The following is a 15942-nucleotide window of genomic DNA, read 5'->3' on the forward strand; positions in this document are numbered from 1 at the left end:
TCTCCATGCGCTGAGCCCTGGGCTGGGCTTCCCGGTCTCTTCTTCCCCTTTCTCTCAACCCCTCCCCACCTCCTCTGCTCCCTTGCCTCCCATCACATCCTCCATCTGTAGCTCTGGCCTTCTGCAGGCATCTTCAGTCTTCTGCCAGCTTTCCCTTGCCACCTTTTCTTCTAAATCGTCCTGGCCCAAGTCCCAGGTTCCTTCCCTCCACTTCCCTGGGCCACTTAGACTCCTATCAAGAGAAACAGCAGGTGTCACACCACCCCCATGCCCCTCTCTTTCAATAAGCCCAGTGTGACCTGCTTTGGAGAGCTCTGTACCAAGAAGTGCAATGGGCACTGTTCATAGTAAATTAAGTATAAAAGTCTCTATCCTGAACCAAAAATTGACTGTTCACTCTGTATCTGAGGGAGGGACGCCAAATTTCTTGTCCTGGAGCAACCTGCGCCTTGAAAATGGCCAACATCTGGACTATTATTAGATCTCAGGCCACAGCAGGACCCTTGTAAACACTCCGTCCCATTTAGATGTCCCCTTTGGCATATCTGAGACACACAGGGTCTCTTCTGCCAACCTATAAATTCATCCAAAATCTGTGCTTCTCCTTGAAAAGTTCTAATAACTGAAAGAGCCGATAACCATACTGTAATTCACGATTATCTCTACTATAAGATGGGGCTTATTCTTTTTCAATACTGACCTCAATGAAGGTGACATTATGAGGGCAGCTTTTCTGCAGCTCTGTTAATCACCATTCACGCATCAAGCACAGGGAACTCCCCTCTGCTTTCAGCTACCAATAAACCAATAATAAAACTCCAGCTCCTGGGGGCACATGGCTCCCTTACCTAGGGATTTTACATCACCCAGGTAGCTGTTACGTTGTTTTTGAGAGGGGAAAAAAACCTATCTGAACAGAAACTAAGAAGGAATTAAGATAATAAAGAAAAAAGTGAGAAGAAAGAGGAAGAATTGGAAGAGAGGGGAAAAATCTCTATTCCAACAGAATCTTCTTCTAAAGCTGTTTATGATTAGGAGAGGATTAGGCAGCTCACATTCCAGCTATATTAAATTAAATCCCAGGCCCCTTTCCTCAGACACACACAGGCCTGAGAACATCAGTCCTATCATGACAAAATAGCCCTCGGGAAAAGGAATCTTCCTGGCAGCATTCCAGCCCGCTCTTATAAACTGTTAGCCATGGTAATGAACCAGTCCAAGAGGCATATTAATAATGACATGAAGAGACACATTTATTGTTGATTGTTGAGATGGTGGCAGATTTATTGCCAGCGTGCCAGGAGGGAGGGCCTGGCCCAGCAACGGTGCAATTAAAAACAAATTGAATACAGGGACAAAGAATCAATAATCTAACAGGGCAACTTTTCGTTTGCAAAATACAAATATAAATTAATTGACCTGAACACAGTTGCTAGCTGGTCATTAATGTGTGCTTGCTGGCCAATCAGGGTGTGTCACTGATACCATCATGTTGATTGCAGCAGGCTGGGGGGGTGCCCTTTTAGCTGCCTGCCAAGGCTGCCCTCTGGGCCATCCTGTTTGGGGTGATTTCCAATGTCACTAAAAAACGTGGCTGTGTCGGATCTTTCCCCTGAAGCTCTAAATTACGGAAATTTAAAAAAGGTTTCACTAAGGACTTCTTTATTCAGTAGAAATAAATGCTGTTGGTGCCTGCCTATACGGTGATCTGTCCTAAGCATGGGGAGAAGGTAATAAATCCAAGGTGGATGACACGCTTTGTGGTATGGTCTCCAATAACCTCCAAATTAGGACATTTGCCATTATTTTCATGGATTAGTAACACTTAATATAAATTTGTTAAAGAGCTATCTATATAGTCTTGCCAATTCAGATTGCAATCCCTAAACTGTGACCATATTAAAAATGATAGAGCCAGCTCTGGCTCTTGCTTTCAAGGAAAAATCTAGGTGTGGGGAAAAGTTAGATCCACCAATAGCTGAAATATGAAATGAGAAGTTACAGGTAGCATAAGGAAGTGCAGGTAAAGGTTTGGAATTCCAAAGAAAGCCTTTGGCTGTGGGGATTTAGCCACTCTAAAACTGTACTGTTCAATATGATAGCCACCAGCATGTGTGGCTATTTTTAATTAAATTAATTAAAATGAAATAATACTGACAATTCACTAGCCACATCTCTAGTTCTTAATAGCCCCTTATGGCTAATGGCTACCATGTCGGATAATGCAGATACAGGACATTTCCATCATCACAGAAAGGTCCATGGGACAGTCCTGCTCTAAAGGGTCCGTAGAACTTGGATATCCAGAGAAAAGAACATTCAAGACAGATAGATTGTTTGAGAAATGGAAAAGAATGCAGGGCACTGGGGGCGGAGGTGTTACAAGGACAAGTTTGGCTAAGTTCTGTGTAGGATATAAAAATGGAAGAATAGAAAGTAAGAGTGAAAAAGGAGGTCTGACCTTGAATTGTTGAGCACTTGGAAAAGTGATCTAAGAGGTTTTGACTTTACTGTATTGTCAAAAGGGAGTCATTAAAATTACAAGCAGGGGGGCTTCCCTGGTGGCGCAGTGGTTGAGAATCTGCCTGCTAATGCAGGGGACACGGGTTCGAGCCCTGGTCTGGGAAGATCCCACATGCCGCGGAGCGGCTGGGCCCGTGGGCCACGGCTGCTGAGCCTGCGCGTCTGGAGCCTGTGCCCCGCAGCGGGAGGGGCTGCGATGGTGAGAGGCCCGCGCACCGCGATGAAGAGTGGTCCCCGCACCACGATGAAGAGTGGCCCCCACTTGCCGCAACTGGAGAAAGCCCTCGCACGAACCGAAGACCCAACACAGCCAAAAATAAATAAATAAATAAATAAAGTAGCTATAAAAAAATTAAAAAAAAAAAAAAAAAAATTACAAGCAGGGGGAAGTGACATGATCTGGTGCGTGCATCAGGAATATTTAGACAACAGTGTTAAAATGAATTATAAGGAGCCAGAGACTGAGGACGGGTTAGCAATTAGGACGTGGCAGTGAAAAGTCACCAGAGTGTAAGATGCCGCACTTTTATGGTTGTGGTTGTGGGAACAGAAAGAGAATGACTTTATTGGGCATGACATCTGCTTTGATAGAGAAGCAGGAGAGAAAGAAAGTCAACGCTTAAGCCAACGTTTTATACAAGGCTGGTGTGTCCATGAATATAAATGTGAATTAAAAGAGGAGGAACGGGTTTTGGAGCAAAGAAAAGTCCAACGTGGGATACGTGAAATACGTATGCGACACCCACCTTGAAGAGTTCAGGAAAGAATCGGAAAGGAGAGACTAGAATTAGAGAAGCAATTAAGAAGTAGAAATGTAGATTTCAGAGTCACCGATACAGACTTGATATTAACTCCAAGGAGGAAGTCATAATCACAAAGATACATAAAGTAGGAGGAGAGGAAAAGGTTTAAGGAGGCCAGATCCTGACTGCAGAGATATTAGACTGAAATCCTTTAAACAGAGATAACCTTTGCCTTGTAAATGAACGGGTGTGTCAGTCTGGCCTGAGACTTATTTAAAAGGGAGGGAATGAAGAGGACATTCCACGTAGAGGTTAAGTGCTGGCTTTCCCTATAGACTAAGCAGAGCTCGAATCACGGCTCTGTACCTCTCAGCTTTTGCCCTAGGGCAAGTTCCTCAGCCTCTCTGAGCCTCAGTTTCCTCATTCAAAAAATTAGTAAAATGCATCCCACCCTCTTGGGTTAATTGGGAAATAGAATTAGATCGTGTCTGTAAAGTGACTGCTATGCTTGGTACTCAGGCATGACAACCACGGTTTATAATTATTCTAAGACGCATCTTTGACTGCTTTCCTTGTGATTATTTTACTTCACTTCTAATGCTCTTCAATTTCTGAAGCTATAGAGGAGAATGATTAGTGAAGAGAATGATTAGTGAAGAGAACAGTCAAAGGCTTTTTGATACCTTGATGAGAAGCCAAAATAGGAATGAGTACAAATGATAGGTACTGGTGCTAAGACACTGTGTTTCAGGTAAAACTTGCTAACGAGGGGCTCACAATCAGGCTTTGGAATGCAAGTCAGACTCTTCAGATCTGTGTCTACATGCTGCATGTAGGAAAATATCACCACTCTGAATTCACAGATGACTCTGACGCTAAGCCATGACTGTAACTAAACCTGTGGGTGGTGAAGTTTGAAATCTTAGGTGGGATTCTGACTACATGGGGGTCATGAGGAACTTTAAACTATTGGGGGAACTTATGAACATTTACTAACTTACCTTCCTCAAAAGCGTGACTGCTTCCCCTGCTGACAGCACTGGGAAAGAGCTCTCTTTGTGTTTACTTGTGCTGCTGACAGATGAGGCTCTTAGGACACAAGCTGAGATCACCATGCAAACTGACTCTACATAACAGGCATTTCATTTCCTCCTGCATCTCCACATCAGTGATGGTTTTGAGAACAGACTTCATGACTGTTCTGTTTATTTAGTTCTATTGCAAATAAGGCAAATGACAGCTCCAGACCCCACCGCTTCTCTTTCTGGCTCCTGTATGTATCCCAAACCAGGTGCCAGGAGTGGCAGCACCATCTTGGGTCATGCCAAGAGCCTCTGCTGTAGCCTCCCAGGAGGTTCATGCACCTTGATGCACCCACTCAAAGCCAGTAATCTCACACGGTACTGTTGCCCTCTTGGCAGACAGGGTCGAACCATCTCCAGCTCTGACTATGAGTCCATCAGATTTTGCTTTGGTCTCATTCAGCTGGGAACACCGTAACTCTTCCTGTTCCTATAACTAAGTTTATAAGTCTTAAAGGAGGAATTGAGCAGATATCCTCCAGCCCCTTACTAGAGGGAGGATGGACCTGCATATTTAATGGAGAGAAGGATGGAATTCCAGGGGCCACAAAAGAAGTAGTTAGGAAAACTGCAAAAGCTGTGTGTGTGTGTCTGTGTGACGTTATAACTTTAGTTTCTAAGCAGAGCAGAACAAAGCCCCATGTCTCTCCTCACAAGAATGGGAGTAGAGGCTTGATAAAAGGAGAAATAGTCTTTCTACAAAATGTGTTTCGTACGGTGTTGTCAGCAACTAACTACACATGGTGCTGTGAAAGACATGATAACCTAGGGGACTGGGGAGAGGTGAATACTAATGCGATTTCAGCTACGGGACATGTCAAGTTCAGACACTGTCTGAGCAACACAATCTGAGGGAAGAGACAGGACAGCTGCACGGAGAGCGTGAAGATGAGTGTGGGTCTCATTCCACCCCCGAGGCCGGGCTAGAGGGAACCTGCAGGGGGACACCCTCTTGTGAAGGACGACTCGTGAAGCGCCTTCCCCGGATGGGTACCGAGGGCATTCTGAGGGCACCGACTTCAATCCTGATTCCTTCTAAGTTGTAACTGCTTTCTTAGTTTACCCAACCCTGAAATTAGGAATCTTAGTATTATACATACACCATCGGATGTGGGTTGTGGAGTTTACAAATATCACGTGAAGCAGGAAAGGATGTCTTTCATATATATCTGTTAATAAACACACATACACACACACACAGGATTAAGATTAAGGTGTGCATGTGTGTACCTGAAGGAAATCAACTACGTTCAATTGTATTCTTCACCCAGAATAAGAAGCCCGGAAGGGAACATCCCAGAGACACAGGTCTGGATGTGAGGAGCAGAGCTCAGGCTGGGGAGGGAGCTTTTTGATTCCCAGTCTTGTTCTTTTCCACATTCCCACCCTGCCTCTGTGAAGAGCAAGTGTGACTGTAATTTAAAATAGAGGCCGAATAAATTAAATTTATTTCAGGTTGACTGCCTGCTTTTCTTTAGGCCCACAATTACGCATGTTAATTTAAATAATTATTTAAAGAATATTTGGGAGAAGAGGGGAAAATAGCAGAGAAAAAGAGGTGAGTAACAAAGGAAGGGTTAGAAATAGGTAGGTCCGGGGCTTCCCTGGTGGCGCAGTGGTTGGGAATCCGCCTGCCAATGCAGGGGACACGGGTTCGACCCTGGTCCGGAAAGATCCCACATGCCGCGGAGCAACTAAGTCCGTGCGCCACAACTACTGAGCCTGTGCTCTAGAGCCCGCGACCCACAACTATGGAGCCCGCGCACCACAATTACTGAAGCCCACATGCCTAGAGCCTGTGCTCCACAACGAGAAGCCACCGCAATGAGAAGCCCGCACACCGCAACCAAGAGTAGCCCTCGCTCGCCGCAACTAGAGAAAGCCTGCACGTAGCAACGAAGACCCAACGCAGCCAAAAACAAGTAAATAAAATAAATAAATTTATTAAAAAAAAAAATAAAGAAATAGGTAGGTCCTTGCAAAAGTGTGACCCGTGGGCAGGTGTGCCTCCCTTACGTGCTGGGAAGCTCCACCAGGTGCCCGGCCCCCATCCACCCCAACCAGCCTTCGCCAGGCCCCTCTACTCCGCAACGATCTTCTCAGGAACCACCCTTCTCAGTAGCACCTCAGAACTTCTATATTTTTTTCACAAATAGTAACATCCACCTGCCCTTTTACTTAGCTATGAGTTAGCAATCTGGCCTGTGAACACAATACTGGGTCTAGAATTAAAACCCCTTCATTGCAGCACTACTGACAATCGCCAAGACATGGAAGCAACCTAAATGTCTATCAACAGATGAATGGTTAAAGAAGATGTGGTACATACATACAATGGAATATTAGCCATAAAAAAGAATGAAATAATGCCATTTGCAGCAACATGGATGGACCTAGAGATTATCATACTAAATGAAGTAAGCCAGACACAGAGAAAGACAAATATCATATGGTATCATTTATATGTGGAATCTAAAAAGAATGATGCAAATGAACTTATAAACAAACAAAAATAGACTCACAGACACAGAAAACAAATTTATGGTTACCAAAGAGGAAAGGGGGGAATAAATTAGGGGTTTGGGATTAACATATACACACTACTATCTATAAAACAGATAACCAATAAGGACCTATTGTATAGCACAGGGAACTCAATATTTTGTAATAACCTGTAAGGGAAAAAATATATATATGTATAACTGAATCACTTAGCTATACACCTGAAGCTAACACAACATTGTAAATCAACTATTCAAGTAAAAATAAAACTCCTGGTGTTAAGGGGTGCTTCACCACTTGCTAGCCAGTGTAAAACTTGGACAAATCATGTCAATTCTCTGAATCTCAGGTTCTTTGCTTGGAATGTGGTGATTTTCTGTTCTGTCTCCCAGGGCTTCAATGAAGAATAATCAGAAGAGATCATGAATGCAGAGGGCTTTAACTGTTGTGTGTTTTGATAGCTTTTACCTAGAGACAAGCCTAGTGAAGGGAATTTAAAGCTTTTAGCGGCTCTATCATCTTTGGGCAAGTTTTTACTCTTTCTGAGCTTCAGTTTTCTTATTTGTAAGATGTGACTATGGCGTAAACCTTTCAGGGATGTTGCGAAGATCAATTGAGATCAGTTTACACTCAATGTGGCCAGTGCAGAGGTTGGCTGACACTCAGCGAAACCTAGGGCTGGACTGGGTAGAGAATCAGACTTCTCCACCTGCTAAACTAAACCTTGGGTACCAAGTAGTCTCACCTGAACTGACTCCAGGCTCAAAGCCCCAAAGTCTTTGAAGACATAGAAATTGCGTAGGCTTGTTCACATCATTCATCCTTTCTAGCCCTTTGCCTAAAATTGGGCTTAGCAAGAGTAGTTTGCTCCATGAAAGGAAGTGTCTGGCAGTAAACAGATTTTTGGACTAACCAAGAGAGCAGATAGAGATACCAACAGCCAAGGAGAAAGGATGCCAGATCTTCCTGTCTATCGCTCCCTGACAGTGACAACGACTGTGACACGGCGATATCCACACATTCCAGAATGCTGAAGGGATCATGACAATCAGAGTGACGATTAGATTCTGGATTCTCAAAGGGGCCAGCAGTTTCAGTACTTACATAGGGGAAAGAGGTAACATTTAGAATGCGTATCCCTGGAGGGATGAGCTACTGGTAAGTCAATTATCTTCTTCTTTGCCTCTCCCTCAGCCTCTCCACATCATCTTTTGGGGCTCTGGCATCCCACTCCTGCTCCCCCACTGCTCATTTTCTTTCTTGAGTTTTGTCCACAATTTTTGCTAGGACAATGAAACATCAGTAGCAGGAAAAAGAGGGAAAAAAGAAAGGATAACTGGCAAATTCCCAGGGATCTAGATTAGATGAATCACCTTAGACGTGGTTGGCAGTGGGGGGCGGGGGGTGGCCTGCGCTGGCGGCACACTGAGCGTGGGGTCGCATGGCTGGGGTACAGACCCAGCACAGCTGCTGACTCACAGGGCACCCTGGCCAGTCTCTTAACCTCTGTGAGCTGCAGTGATCTCATGCAAAATGGAGATAACAGTCACTGCCCCGAAGCCTCCCAGGGCTTGTTGTGAGGGTCACATGAGCCAAAGACTGTGACCAGTGCTGTAAAGTACTAAATAAACCCACGGAAGTCATGCGATCGCTGTTAGAACGTACCTCTTGGCTTGTCACATGGAAGACCTCATCCCTCTAAGGACCTTTTCCCAATTACTGGCCACTCCAAGTCATCTGGACAGCCTGACAAATCCCCTGCCCCTATCTGCCTGAAGGGACGTTATGATCACTGCCTTCTTATGCCATTTCATTTGCTGTATCCATCTGTCCTGTGTTCATTTTACAAACATGTGCTGAACGCCTAGGACCCCTCAGACAGTGTGCTATGTGCCGGGGCTCCTGTTGCTCTCGAGTAGGAAGAGTTAATCTCACAAAACTTACCTCCTCTCATGCTAGTAAATTCATGCTAAATCTCAGACAAACCCCTTCTTGTCTTGAGTTACACCTGTTTCTTAGTTCTATAACACCTGTGTAATGTCTGTGTTTTCTTTATCCCTAAAGCTCACAAGCCTAACACTTTCCTCTCCCAGCGGCTCAGGACCCTAACTCTGCAGTCACTGGTGGGAACATCTAACATTTCCCCAAACTCAAAAAGGGAGGTGATATCCTTTTAATTCTTCCTATTTCAAGATATTGGGATTAATCCTCTCAATTTCCCTTGGATGATACCTCTTGAAGGAAGCTTCTCCATTCCTACAGGGAGACCCACAGTCTGCTGTCCTCACACCTTCTGAGTGATGGGCATGACCTCTTGCCCATCCCATGCCTCCAGCTCCCTTACGGCACCCCCTCCCACACAGGGCTGCCAGATTGGTTTTCCTGCCCTGACTAATCTGAGCCCCTTGTTCTGGATTTCCTGAACACCTCGGGACACAGTCACAGCCTCATGGTCACACACCAGGGACAAAGTCACAGCCTCACCGTCACGCACCCGGGACAAAGTCACAGCCTCGCCGTCACGTACCAGGGACAAAGTCACAGCCTCCCCATCACGTGGCACCTTAAAGTTAACCCTTCAGTGGCCAAGATGTACCTTGGGGACCAGTGATGCTATTTTAACGAAAGCAGCTTCTTCCCTTAAAGAGAAGGACTAGGAAACTAATCCCATCAGATGCGTGGAAAGGCCACCTTATAAACCAGGAAAGGACAGGCTGTGAGGTAGTGTTAGAGCAGCTCTCAGTTACTCACTTTGCAGGAGGAGGGAGCAACGAAGCCTAGACCCCGTGGGATTGCCCTTCTGCTAATGACACTTGTCTGGCAGAGGTGATGAGATTATAACATTCTCAAATGGACAGAAGATAAATAAATACCATATATATATATATATATATATATATATATATATATATATATATATATACACACACACACACACACACATATGCAGATAGACAAGTTGCAGCTTGGAAATTTTTCAGTTTTTCTCATTGCAAAATCAATACCCATCAGCAGTTTGAAATTAAAGGCAAGATTAGACCTCAGTTTTATATATGCCTTATTGTATTCCAAAAGCTTTCTACTCGGTCAGATAAATCTTCTTTAAGAGGATTAGGAAACTTTCATTATCTTTAACCTGAACTAACACTAAGCCTGAAAAATTAATCTATAGACTGGACAAAAGCCGATAGCTGCTGGGAAAGAGGAGACTTCTGGGCTTTTTTCTAATTGAGCCGCGGGGTCTCGGCTTCCACCCACTGGAAACTCAACTGATTCCCAAAGGAAGAACAGCTCCCTGAGCTCCTTCTTTTAGCCTCTCAGTAAATGTAAAGCCCAGGGCTTCCCTGGTGGCGCAGTGGTTGAGAATCTGCCTGCTAATGCAGGGGACACGGGTTCGAGCCCTGGTCTGGGAAGATCCCACATGCCGCGGAGCAACTAGGCCCGTGAGCCACAACTACTGAGCCTGCGCGTCTGGAGCCTGTGCTCCGCAACAAGAGAGGCCACGATAGTGAGAGGCCCGTGCACCGCGATGAAGAGTGGCCCCCGCTTGCCACAACTAGAGAAAGCCCTCGCACAGAAACGAAGACCCAACACAGCCAAAAATAAATATAAAAATAAATAAATAAATAAAAGAGCCTTCCCTAAATTAAAAAAAAAAAAGGAAAGAAAAGCAGCTTCATTATTTAAAAAAAAAAAAAAAAGTAAAGCCCAGTCTGCTAAGATTTCCAAGAGGAGGTGCTCCCCTTCCTCCTCTGCCCTCCTGATCTTTGCATTGGATTGCCTGGAGCTACAGAAGTTGCTTGGCCTAAAGCGTGGAGACTTGAGGACGTCACCTCTGGAATGAAGGACTCCACTGCCCTGCTTCTTGCCTCTTCCCAGAGTCTTTCTGACCCAAAGCTCTGAGACCCCACTGGCTTTCACATTCAGCCACAGGAATTACTCCAAGCTTCTTACGAAGAACATTATCCCTGAAGCTCTGTGCCACAAGCCCTTTATGGCCTGTATTGGCTCTGACATGCGTATACAGTCTGTCTTCTTCCCTGAAAAGTGATAGCCTTGTTCTGCTTGAGTCTGTTTCTGTGCAGTGCCTGACAGTTCTTTTTTTCTTTCAGTGACGAATTTCCTGTATTTGAAGATAATGTTGTTGTCAAGGCCACGGAGGCGTCACTTCCCATGCCGAGAATTTCTGCTCCTCTGGAGCCAAGCCCAGGTGGCAGGCGGGTGGTAAGAGCTTGAGCTCCCTTGTTTTCTGCAGACATCCCCGCTCATCTCAGACGACCGATCTCAGCGAGGGCCTCCACCAGCCTCTAAGGAGAAACATCAGCCGTGACACTTGTCTTTATCTCCCGATGGCATGCCGTCTTGTAGCTCCCAAGCAGATCATCCCCAAGCCATACCCCTAGTGGGACATGGATGGAGAACGGACACAGCAGAGCACGGGTGTCCTCGTGTAGCAGGCAGATGTGGGAGTCTGGGAGCGTGTGGGTGAGAGAAGGGCTTAGAGGCTGAACGGAGGCAATGCTTCAGCACTATGGCAGCACCAGGGCCTGCTGGGAGCCGGGGCTGCAGCAGACAGACCTCTGGCCCAGCTCAGGCCATTACCACAGTGTGCAGAGCCAAAGCCCCAGATGCTCTGCTAGCAAAGAGCCGTTCCAGACAAAAGAAAAGAATGGCCACCTTGATTTGCACACGTAACCAAAGCATGAAAAGACTCTAACCCCTACTCAAACTTCCCATGAAACCATCCGAAATGAGCAAAATTATACTTTTTAGAAACGCAGGGATGAGGGAATCCATATTAGCTAAGCACGAATGCCATACACATTTCAGAAAGTGAAAAAAAATAAAACCCTTTGGATCAACTGCAGATGGGATCTGATAAAAGGCAGTTACTGACACTAAGTCACACACAGGGCCTCTTTCTGAGCTCAAGGCATGGCCACGAGACATCAGCACAGGGGACACTGAGAAAGGTCCACCCAAACCTCTCCTTTGGTGGAGGAAGGATATGTCAGAGGGGGATGGGAGCTAGTCTGCTCAGCACCTCATTGCTACCATGAGTGGACACCTGATAGAAGCTGCTTTACGTAGTGATGGGGGTGTCGGTAGGGGGCAGTTCGACATAAGGTCATCTGTAGAGCTGCCTTGTTTTAAGACGGTTCCCCAATTCTCTTGACTGCTCTCTGCATGAGTTTTTAATTCTTAACACTTAATAGTTGATATCTGAGATTCTGACATTTCTTCAACCCCATTTTTCTCCTACAAAGTAAAATTCAAATGAAAAGCTCTTAACTACTATGCCTGGGTTATACTAATTCAGATTTTTAAGGGAGAATGGGAGAGAATGTTAGGGATTCCCCCCTTTTAATTACATAGATTTATTTCCAACATAGAGCTGGAGATAACATTTTGACTAATATCCCTCTTGACCTCAACTCCATTGTGGGGCTAAAAGGGTGTACACAGACTCAGCAGCAATGCCAAACAGCACTCAGAACCCCTTCTGGTACACACACAACCACCAGTTATGCAAGAACAGTCATAGGTCACATGATTTCACATCAATATTATTAACCGTTTATCATGAAATAAACCTCTGAACAATAAAAGGCGCAGAGAGTAATACCGTATCCATTTCCTAATATATCTTGTCCCAACTCCAGAGTGCTAAGTAACTAATATATATATAATATAACATAGTATAATATAATATAACATAATATAATATAGTATAACATAATATATATTTCTAATATATCTTTTCCCAACTCCAGAAAGCTCAACCAGCTCAAACATGCCAAACTACCTATTAATGAGAACAGAAGGACCAGAGATAAAATGGAGAAACTCTGTAGAGATACTCAGCACTTAGTCAAGACCCCAGCAGGTGGAAGGAAGCCAGGACAGACACTCAGTCTCTGGATTCTACAGAGGAAACGGCCTTTCGTGTCTTTCTACAGGAGTAGAAGGACAAGCTGAGATCATGCTTCCCCCACGTCACGGAGGGGAACGCGAGCCCCCTGGCCAGGCCGCCTACCTTGCACGATGAGGTGCACCCGGGAGGTCTTGGGGTGGTTGTCCGTCTGCACAGAGCAGGTGTACGGGCCCTCGTCGTACACGTCCACGTTCTGGATCATGATGCTGTACTGGGTTGGCGTGTTAACCAGGATGATCACACGAGGGTCTATGGACCACTTGTCGTTCCCGGCATAGAGGATGGTGCTGCGGTTCAGCCAGGCCACCCGGGTGACCCGGTCATCTATGGTACACCTGTGGGTGAGGGGAGGGGAGGGGAGGGGGAAGAGAGGGGGAGGGAAGGAGTGGGAAGAGGGGAGGGGAAGGAGGGAGAAAGTGTTCAGAGATTCTGTTATAAACACAGCTGTTGTCATTCAAGGGGTAAATGAAATAACATAGCCCAGTACTAAAGGGAATGAATTATTGATAAAACTTCCTAAATAGAGGGCAACAGTGGCCTGAATCCTCCTGAAGAACTGATGCTACAAAATCATTCCTATTTGATTCAGGGACATATTATGTGAATATCTTTGCTGTATAGTTGCTTTCCATCTTATTTTTTCCCTTAGGCTTCTATGAAAATTAGTTTATATTTCTCGAGCACAGTTACCACCTTGTGGGAGAAGTGGCCCAGGGCCAGAGGGGAGAGAGAGTGCATCAGTATTTCAAGTAGGTCACAGATAATCCACACAGCAAATGCTTAACTTGTTGTTAAGTCAAAAATTGGACATTATTTACCTCCAGACCTCCCTCGTGTTCATCATCTCCTGTACCCCTAAGCTGCCCAAAGCCCTCCAACTGCAATTTATAACAGAGAGTCTTGAAAGTCATGGTACAATGCCAACAGTCTTTGAGGCAGTCATGGCTACCTCAAGATTTCAGGAGAGGGAAGGAGACAGTGGCCAAGCAGAGCTCCTCCACCTCACACTCGCCTCCCTACCCACACCCACCGAGAGCAATGTAGTAGATGTCACCTGGTTGTCACCAAGGTACGGAGCCGACCACTACCCCACATACCCTAACCTACTCTTCCCAGCAGTCAGAGGCTATGAATGGAGGCTACGAGCAAATGGAATTTGCTTGTCGGTGTGTATGACCTGCAGGTTATCAGGTTTAATGCAGAAATAAATGTGCCTGCTGGTCAGGAAGAAAATTTGCAAATGTGTCCCAGGAACTTAGAATGTGTGGGTGGAAAACTGAGAAAAGGAAACCCTTGAGAAATCGGAGTTGTTCAATGAAGGGCATGGTTAAAGGGCCCCAGGTGTAGGTCTACCCACTGCTCAGCGCTCTAGTCAGAACCTGAGTTTCAGTATCTCGGCAAATGAAAAGGTGAAATCACACCTGCTTCCCCTAGATGCCCCACCAGAGAGGGTATGAGCAGTGCCTCCTGAGGACCGGGAGCGTGAAGCCGCACCTTCAGGTAAGGAGACAGGGAATAAACATGGCCACACCTCACCAGGCTGATCCCATCTTGACCTGGACCAGGGCTCAGGAGGTGGGGGCACCAAGGACACTGGCCATGGGGAGACACGTGTTTCCCTTGGCAAAGTGAACAGCCTGACATAGCCTGAATGGTCTAGGGAACAGAAGGATACTGGAGCACCAAAATGACAGCTGCCACTGAAAGGGGTGAGCACCCAGTCTAGTGAGGCCCTCTCCCTGATGGGGAGGAGGAATAAAAATAAAACTAGCTTCCAATCAGAGGGGTCTGCTATGCACACGTCCACCTGTCATTCAGCAGGTGCGGGCAGCCTCGAGGTAGGGGTGGGGTGATCATTAGGTGGAGAAAGGAAGAGATTTTTCTCTTCTACATGTTCTTTGTTATTTTTTACAACCACAAAAGTAAAATAAACATGTATAAACATGTAAACGAATACAATACAAAGATGCCTAAAGGCCGAGCTAATCTTTCTCTCCACCCAACTCCCTGCCTGGATGTGCTGTTTCAGTGACAGCCTGTTATGTCTTCCTCACCTTACTCCTCACAGACATATATTCACATATGGAAAGCTTGTGTTGATTTGTTTTTACCTAAAACAGAATCATACTCTAATATTCTTACAAAGATTTTATTTTAACTTGGCCACAGGCATCCCTGCATACCTGTACTTATAGATCTAATTCTGTAATTGTTTCCAGATACGTCTAAGATCAGTGAGGTGAGTTTTGGGGACCCAGCTGCATTTACCTAATGGTCCCTGTATTCAGGTATCATTCAATGACTCCTTCCCACCTTCATGGATGCCTATTTGGCATAAAGAAAAACTGAAGTCATCAAAAAGTCTACAAATAATAAATGCTGGAGAGGGTGTGGAGAAAAGGGAACCCTTCTACACTGTTGGTGGGAATGTAAACTGGTGCAGCCACTATGGAAAACAGTATGCAGTTTCCTTAAAAAACTAAAAATAGAGTTATCATATCACCTAGCAATCCCACTCCTGAGCATATATCCAGAGAAAACACTAATTTGAAAAGATACATGCACCCCAATGTTCATTGCAGCACTGTTTACAATAGCCAGGACATGGAAGCAACCTAAATGTCCATTGACAGGTGAATGGATAAAGAAGATGTGGTACACATATATATAACGGAATATTACTCAGCCATAAAAAAGAATGATATAATGCCATTTGCAGCAACATGGATGGACCTAGAGATTATCATATTGGATTGGCCAAAAAGTTCGTTCGGTTAGTGAATTTACATTGTTCAATAAAATTCTTGGTGAAAATGAAAAATATATCTTTTATTTTTACTTAAAACCGAATGAACTTTTTGGCCAATCCAATACTAAGTGAAGTAAGCCAGACAGAGAAAGGCAAATATCATAAGACATCACTTATATGTGGAATCTAAAAAAATGATACAAATGAACTTATTTACAAAACAGAAAAAGACTCACAGAAAACAAACTTATGGTTACCAAAGGGGAAAGGGAATTTGTGTGTAACATATACATGCTGTTATATATAAAATATATAAACAACAAGGACCTACTGTATAGCATAGGGAACTATACTCAGTATTTTGTAGTAACCTATAAGGGAAAAGAATCTGAAAAACATATATATGTA

The 15942-nt window shown here is 44.9% G+C and overlaps 1 protein-coding gene across 3 annotated transcripts in view; it reads right to left on the reverse strand.

The window, feature by feature from the left end:
* The window catches only part of LOC103020984 (opioid-binding protein/cell adhesion molecule), a 1085929-nt gene that overhangs the window by 221989 nt on the left and 847998 nt on the right, over window positions 1-15942 (reverse strand). For all 3 annotated transcript variants that reach the window (XM_057553512.1, XM_057553511.1, XM_057553513.1), the window contains exon 3: window positions 12888-13120. In XM_057553512.1, coding sequence (XP_057409495.1) covers window positions 12888-13120 — 233 coding nt within the window. The remainder of the gene's footprint in view (window positions 1-12887; window positions 13121-15942) is intronic.

The sequence above is a fragment of the Balaenoptera acutorostrata genome, chromosome 9 (assembly GCF_949987535.1).
Source record: "Balaenoptera acutorostrata chromosome 9, mBalAcu1.1, whole genome shotgun sequence".
NCBI lineage: Eukaryota > Metazoa > Chordata > Mammalia > Artiodactyla > Balaenopteridae > Balaenoptera > Balaenoptera acutorostrata.